The sequence below is a fragment of the Lactuca saligna genome, chromosome 3 (genome assembly GCF_052625555.1).
Source record: "Lactuca saligna cultivar CGN05327 chromosome 3, ASM5262555v1, whole genome shotgun sequence".
NCBI classification, from domain to species: Eukaryota; Viridiplantae; Streptophyta; class Magnoliopsida; order Asterales; family Asteraceae; genus Lactuca; species Lactuca saligna.
Genome location: NC_136419.1, coordinates 67,578,612 through 67,587,207, shown reverse-complemented (window position 1 = coordinate 67,587,207; position 8,596 = coordinate 67,578,612). Strand labels below are relative to the sequence as shown.

The 8,596-nt window shown below is 30.9% G+C and overlaps 1 protein-coding gene across 1 annotated transcript; it reads left to right on the top strand.

Moving 5' to 3' along the window:
* The first annotated feature begins 1,272 nt into the window (after window positions 1–1,272).
* Window positions 1,273–4,951, top strand: LOC145033751 (ubiquitin domain-containing protein DSK2a-like). Its single transcript, XM_078982296.1, has 6 exons — window positions 1,273–1,589; window positions 1,758–2,272; window positions 2,356–2,433; window positions 2,593–2,633; window positions 2,738–2,769; window positions 4,821–4,951. Exons 1-6 carry the CDS (start codon window positions 1,358–1,360, stop codon window positions 4,850–4,852), a joined length of 930 nt encoding a protein of 309 aa, XP_078838422.1. The 5' UTR covers window positions 1,273–1,357; the 3' UTR covers window positions 4,853–4,951.
* Window positions 4,952–8,596: the final 3,645 nt, after the last annotated feature.

Here is an 8,596-nt window from a genome sequence, read left to right as displayed (position 1 = left end):
ATTTAACAAATGTAAAAAAAGTATTACAAACGTTGATAATTACAACTCCTAATGAAATAAATATGAATTGTCATATATGAGATTAGAACAACTTTACATACCTTTTGTCATATATATGTGATCGAAGGTATGATTTAATTTACGAAAATGCAACAGATTGAAATTTCATATAAACAACTATATTAAAATCTCATATAAAAAAGAATACACGCTAAATAGAACACATATTAAAATCTCTATATTAATAGTATAATTTAGCGTTACTAGTGTAACTAGTTTTTGACAAACTATAATTTAATAGTATAATTTAGGGTTACTTTTAATTTCTTAATTGTTTTTTTAAGAGAAATCACACAATAATCCAAACCTATTTTTATAGTTAGATATTTCATATACAAAAAAGTTTTTATATAGAAAAAATAAGATTTTTTTGTGAAAATATATTTTTTTTTTTGTATAAATATGAGTTTTAAAGAAAAAACATATTAGAAACAAACTTTTGAGAAAAAAAGTTGTAAAAAAAACTAAAGTTATGATGAATTCATAATAAAATTCTAAAATTTGGGAAAAAAGGGTAAAATTTGGACAAAATTTGTAAAAAAAATTTAAAATTTGGGCCAAAAATGTAAATTTTGGACCAAATTTGTAATAAATTTTGAAATATGGGCCGAAAATGTAATTTTTGAAAGTTGGATGACTTGTTGACTGGGTCAAAGGGTTAAATTGAATACGATTACCGGTATTTGGAACTTAATTGAATAAAATATATATATATATATATATATATATATATATATATATATATATATATATATATATATATAATGACTAAATCGATTATAAGGTCAATATGTAGGGACTTTATTGTAGTTTTTCCTTTTCAGTTGTATAGTAAAGTATTTTTTTTAATTTAATTGTATTTTCGATAATTATGATTAACCGATATTATCATTAATCACAACCATTAACCGAAAAAAATCTTTAATCAAAATTAATATTAATTAATACCCAATTGCTACCAAAATACATCAACAACAATTATGATTGGTTTTTAGCTAAAAGGGAATGGAGTGGTGCTCACCCCTACCCCTAGCTGTAAGATATTTTAACCGTTTCAAAGTATTTGAGTTTGGGGAGTGTAAAGGTTTTACTAGTATAGTGAGAAAAGTGACAAACTCTACATACTTTAGGGATGCAAATTGTTTCTAGTTTTCTCCTTCTCCAGATTTAAACGTACGAATACGTTTCCTGAGCTACTGACCACATAGAGAACTACACAGAGATTTCCTCTTCAGGCTCTTAAAGCATTCGATTTGTGGCTTTTTCTAAGGTTTCAACCTAATGTCGGGAGAATACGATGGGAGGCGGATGCGGAGGCGACGGTAGTGATGGTGGCGGGGCCGTCACCGCTGTTACCATTAACGTAAGTTGTACTGACGGCACGAAGTTCACCGTTCAGGTGAGCCTCGACTCGTCTGTTCAATCCTTCAAGTCTCTGCTTGCAAAAACATGTGACATCCCTGCGGAAGAGCAGCGTTTGATTTATAAAGGCGGCATTCTCAAAGACGATCAGACTCTAAAGAGCTATGGTATTCTACTTCAACCATATCTGATCATATGTTTACAAACACCATATAAAATGATTCGGTTGCTATGATAATAGGTCTTATTTATGAAATGTTTGGTTTATTGATGTTATGAATGTGATATAATATTTTTTCAACTGTAGTTGTATGATTTCCGATTGTGATCCACAGGTTTGGAGGCAGAGCACACTGTTCATTTGGTTCGTCGTGTTCTACCTGATGCATCCGATAACACAGCTGAAGAGGGAACAAGGGGTGGATCTGGTGGTTTACCAGCTTATGCAATTGATTTGAGTGGATTTCCAGAGTTTGAACAAATGCAGCATGAGTTTATTCAGAACCCAGACATGATTGTGGAAACTATTCATCAGCCTTTTGCTCAGATCATGATGAGTTATCCAGATGTTATGCGCAACATTTTGTTGAGCGACCCTATATCGCGTCAAGTTATTGATAGGGATCCAGACCTTGCTAGCATACTCTATGATCCTTCCATCTTCAGTCAGATGACAGAGATTCTAAGACACACAAGCGTTGAATTCATACGTAATCTTATACGCATTGCAGAAGGAGCTGGTGGTGGCGACGGCGGTAGTAGTGATGGTGGAGACGGCGGTAGTAGTGGTGGTGCTACTCAAACGCATCCTGCTGTGATTGTTTCACATAATGTGCAGGATATGAATCAGGTTTTTGCTTCTTCTTTTTTCTTCATTATCCTTCGATTTAGTTGTTTGTTGGGGTTTGAATGCTTACATAGTTCACTGATTAGATGTCTGGCGTAAATGCAAATGCAAATCCAATCGCAGAGATGCGCAATCCCCAAATGAATTCAGAAGAGAACATTGAGGTACATTAGCTTTTTACTATACTATATGTATCTTTTCTCAATACGATTGCATTTTTTTTTTATTATTAAATTTATATTATTTCGAATCAAGTTCAAGTGTTCAACATATAAGTAGACATATTATTTTTATGATAATGCTGCAAAACTCTTGTATTACAGCAATCTCTTTTCTCCCAACTTGGTCAGCAACAAAGCACAAGGTAAATTAGGTCAAACTTTTGTTCCATGATAATTCATAGGAAATAAAATAAATAAAAATCATATTAGTTGGTGTTGAATGTAAAGTTTGGATTTTTGTATGCAGGATGGGTGTGAGTCAAACAAGTGGAGGAACAGGTACGTCGTTTTCCAATAACTTCATATAATCATATTTGGTTGCTTTTCCTTATTTATTTATTTATCAAATTTGGTTTCTATTTATTTATTTATCAAATTTGGTTTCCATTTCATGGTTTCATAATCCCCATTTGTTCTCAAGACCAACACTGTGTGCTTTACTATGCTATGTCATGGTAAAATGACTATATTGCCCCACAATCTGCTCCTCATTACTACCCAATTTCCTTTTCTTGTTAATTTCATGAAGTACCTAAGATGAAAATTGCAAGAAAATAAAAATAAAAAATAAAATAAAACTTACCCTGAAGATTTGTGTGGGCATAATTAATTAATTGAAGAATGTTAAAACAAGGGTGAAATGGTAAATTAATAATGTTTTTTTTTATTGACTTGTGACAAACATTGATAGTCAACGAGCAAAAAGGAGTTTTTGTGCATAACAGGGTTACTGAAAAAAACTATTTAGTGTGTTTTCTAAAATATTTATATTACGGAAGTGATTTTTTCCACTTTGACTTTTGTTTAGTCCATTGAAAATTCATGAGTTGTCAATATTGCCCATAATTTAAATTTTTAGATATAAAAAAGAAAAGATATCTTTCTAGCTAAAATCTTGTAAATTTTCGTTTTTTACTCACAAATTAGTTCCTTTGAAATTATGTATGTAAATTTATTTTTTCAATCTTTTCAATATTTACACCGTTATTATTTTATGTTTAATTGTTTTACGAACGAAACCATCCATATTTATTTAATACTTAATTTATTTATTTTGCTTTTTCGATATTTTTATACCATCAACTCTTTTTTTAAGAGGTGTTAGCAAATAAAACTATTACAAAATTAGTTGCTTAGTAAAAGAATGAACATATATAAAATCACAAATATAATATCGTCCAACAAAAAATATTTTAAACTAATGAGTATCAAAAAAATTTCTTCAATCGGGTATCTTCAACACACTTTCCAACAATAAGGTGGTGTTTGTTTTTGAAGATGTAAATGTATTTGGTCTTTTTAAATGTTGGTGAAATAAAATATGGAACAAAAGTGTTTTTATTTCCATTTCTTTAGTCTTCATAAACAATTGTTTGTTTTTTAAAGTCTTCATAAAAAAACCCGGCGGTGTTGGTGGAAGCGGCGGAAGTGGTGGTGGATGCAGCACAAGTAGTGGTGGTGGTGGTGGAGGTAGGGGAGGTGGGGGTGGTATAGGAGAAGGTGGAGGTAGAGGTGGCGACAGAGGTGTAAGGAGTGACGGCAACGACGGTGGAGGTGGTGGTGGCAACCGTGAGGGTGATAGCAGTGATGACAACATTAGTAGGGGAACAAGAAATATCACAAAGAGTTATAATTAAAAAAATTAAAAAAATTAAAAAAAAAAAAAAAAACTTTAAAAATCAAGAGCTATTTTTTATTTTATTTGAAAAGGATCTCAAAAAGTCTTTTTTTATGTCCAATATCTTCTGAAAAAATGAAGATTTTTTTTTTCTCAAATGTTTTTCCGCCAGTAGACATAAAAGGTTAAAAAAAAATTACCAAAAATTAAACAACACCTAAGTGATCTTTTATATGTCATTATGTTTAATTTATGATGGCTAAAATTTGATGATCAAAGGTTTGTATAAGAAAAATAGATATTTAAAATAAAAAAACAGTAAAAAAAGATTAAATAAAAACTGTTAGTTTAAAAAAATAATAATAACAAAACATTAAAAAGTTGAAACAAAGGAGAATGGAAGAAAAAATAGGATATTTAAACTAAAAAAACATTAAGAAAAATTGAAAAGTAAACGAATATAAAAAGAAATACTAAAATAGCAAATATTTTTAAAAGTATACTAGTTTTTTCAATCACCTTATGGACAAAAAGTCGTAAAAAGGTTATGAAACCTTGGAAAAGGGACCAACATTTATACAACGAATGTCTTTTTGGACCAAATATAACATATGAAAATTCTATGCAACTTTATTTTCAGATAACCTGTTTAATTAATTATCTGACGTGGCACTCGGAGATTTTGCTGACTCACCCTGCCTTGTTGTTTCAGTGGGCCCAGGTGAAGTTGCCGACGGATACTGAAGCCCTGGCACTGGCAGCCACCGAAGGTAACATTCCTGATGCTGTTGACCGCCTACTTGGTGGTCAATAGAAGCTTCCAGACCACACGTGTTATGTGTGTATATATATATATATATATATATATATATATATATATATATATATATATATATATATATATATGACTGTTCTTTTTGGGGATATGATGATTACCAGTAACAAACCCACGTGCTTTTGTTAACATGTAATGTGTCTCATTACATGGTTTTTGAAGCCAGTTTTTTGGGAATTGGATCATGTTGGATGGAACTAATTCTATTAGGCGAGTTAGCGGGTGTTTTGGATGTGTCACAACTCACAATCTTTGATTGTTGCAATTTAGTTTCACTGTATATGTTGGTTGATATTGATTTTGGTTTCCATTTTTTTTTTTTTAAATATTGTGTTGTCATCAAGTAAACGATGGGAAATAAGGTATGTGATATCTATTTATATTTTAACATTTATTTAGGACTATAAAAGTATAAAGTTAGAATGTCAGGGTAGTTTATGACCATCCATGACTTAACTAATTAGAGGACCAAAAATGACGAAATGAGAGAGTTGTAAATTGTAATGTCGTAAGCGTCTAGGGCTTGAGTCTCTCTTTGTGTCAAACGATTTTGAGATAGAATTAGAGATTTGGAAGGCTTATCTCATTTTTCATCAGTTAAAAGACAAGTTAGTTGGATTGATTCTTTATCTACCTCCAAAGGACTCCTTAAGATATTTATTTTTTCCTTATAGATGCTTAATTTGAATTCTATGACTCATAGATGGTGAAATATTCTGGCCATGAACAATTTTGATGGATGAATTGATACTTGCAAAGTGTTATAACTTAGATTATATTACCTTATGAGCATCCATTATACGAAAACCAATTCAATCTTTTCATAAGTTTTGGAACTTAGATAGAATAAATTACTGAGTTGATTGCTTAAAATGTTGTTAATGGAAGTTTGTAGAGTTTAATTAAAAGATAATATTGAAACTATATGTTATTAGTGGATGATCTAATTATTTGAATCTTGTTTTAAATCTATTACTTTATTGTATTATTTCTTAGCCATTAGAGTTATATAAAAGAAATTTAGAAGACAAAATATTTATTTGTTTGTATGAGATACTATTACATTTGGAACCTTTCTTTTGTTGTCTTTATTAAACTATTGCATGTTTTCCAAACTATGTTAGATTATCTAGACTTTTGGACCGATTTGTACTCTAAATAATGATTTTAAATTTTATTAGGGATCATTTTCTGCAAATTAAAACTTTGATTTTCTCTTAATTATTTTTTGGAAAAATGATTTTATAAATTTTAAAAAAGATGGCGTGAAGGCTTCTTTAGGTGACTGTGTGGATTAAAGGCAAATATAATATTTAGAAAAAAAAAAAAATAGATCTAATAACGTAGTAAGCAAATATATAAAAGTTCATGCTTTAATTGGCGCTACCTTCTCCTTTAACTTTTGCTTTCTTCACAAATTTTTACTCGTGTAGAGTAAAAAAACCAAGAAGATGTGTTATCAAACGGACTAAATTATCAGTCGCTCTGCCACAGAACTAAATTACCACCACCATTTCCACCTGAAAAAACATCATATCCATGTTTAAATGTAGGAAAAGTACTACCCATAAATTAATTCAAACTCTAGAATAAAAAACAATAAATGAAGTTAACAAATCAAGAATCTGATGCAAGAAATGATACCCAAGGTTTGATGGCCTAGCAATAGCATACTCATTTGTACCTTTTATTTTTTTTGGATTTTCTAATCATTTAAGGATTAGAATTAGACGACATCCAAGGGAAGAGTGGAAATAAATCAACAACAGCACCTGTCATTAATAAGAAATATTATAATTAGAAAAACAGGCTTATAATTTGTCAATCCGCTATAATATTAGAGTTATTATAGTCAACTAATCACACATATATATACAAAAACAAACACAAACGCTCACATAGAAATTCAAATAGAAAGAGAAATTAAATTGTTTTCTACCTTTTATGCCTATAAATATTTCTACCCACTAATATTATTACAAGTGTCATTTTTTCATATTTTTTTAACTATCTTATTAAAAATATATTAGAAATATATCAAATCAAATTAAATTGAATGTTAGAATGATCACATGTGTCATCATATTAGTGTGTAAGAATATTTATAGGCATAAAAAGTAAGAGATAATTTAATTTCTCTAACAGAAAACATAGCTTTATAAACGGTGATGTTTTTGGAGTTTTAGGCCTGATGTGGAAAAAAATGTTAATATCTTAACCTTGTCCTCTTAAATCCATTATCCATTATCCAATAAGTTAACAAAATATGAGATTTCTTACCAATTTCCTTCTCTATATTTCAACTGTAAACACAAAATCGCATCAACCGATAAAACATTTGCAAGATATACAACCAATAGAAGTACACTGGCTTACACAAATAGACAAACTCCGAAACACATAAAAAAAAATAGTTGTTCTTTTATTACTTGCATCCTACTTTAAGCTCCATAGACAGTACAAACTAATTATTAATTAATAAAGAAATATATACATAAAATCTACCATGCATAATGGCTTACATAAATAGACAAACTCGGAAACACTCTAACTTTTCCTTCCATTTTCTCAAATGTGTTGTCATTACTTTTTCAAATATTTTTTGAGCATTATTTATCCAGATAACACTTTAACCTAATGACAATCAATATGAAAAAAAAAAAAAAAAAAAAAAAAAAGGAAAGATAGTCGTAGTCTCAAAAGTAGACTAACCTTGCCCACATCTGATATACATTACAGCTTCCCATGCAGTTTCTTTAGTGAGATAAATCATGTCTAAGTTTGTCCATATGAATGGTAGAATGGAAGGTTGGATAATAATATACCTTCCTACCAGTGTATTTTGCCAAAATACTTGAATGTTGCATGTAAAACGATATAACATGTACCGGTATCGGGCCCCGCTCGGTATACAGATCGGTCAGTCATCGGGCCCCACCCGGTAAGCATATAAACATATAAACATATAAACACATAACACTGCAATAATCACAAAGATACATAGCATACAAAATCGTCATCGGGCCCGCTAGGTAAGAATACGAGCACATAACACATGTAAGTGTAACATCCATAATTTTACACCAAATTTAAACTTTTTCAATCATAAATAAAACCAAATAACATTGTTTACAAAATGTTTTCAAATCATTTTCCATCAGAATGTCCCAAAAATCATAACATAAGGATGAGGAGCGGTACAGTCATGTCTTTGCCTTTCCATGATCTCCTGAAGTACTTGAAACCATAAATTGAAAACTGTAAGCCCGAGGGCTTAGTAAGCTACCCCCAAAATACCAATACCATACTGACAGAAACCATATCAATAACAATCAATCAATTAACATGCATACTGGGCCATCGGCCTGACTGGTCCGCCCTACTGGGCCTACAGTCTATCTGGATCTATCCCGAGCCTTTGGCATGACTAGTCCGCCACGTGGGCCTGCAGTCTCCCCGGACCGCTCATAGCGTATGTTGGCCTTTAACACGAAGCAGGACCGCCTCAACCCAACCGAAAAGCAAATAACTATGTGCGCATAATTATCATATACGTGCATATACAATTATCAAGCATATCTATCTCACTGATCATAACTCATGAAATTCTCTAGAACACTGACCTAGCAGGTTACTAACATACCGATCCCTAC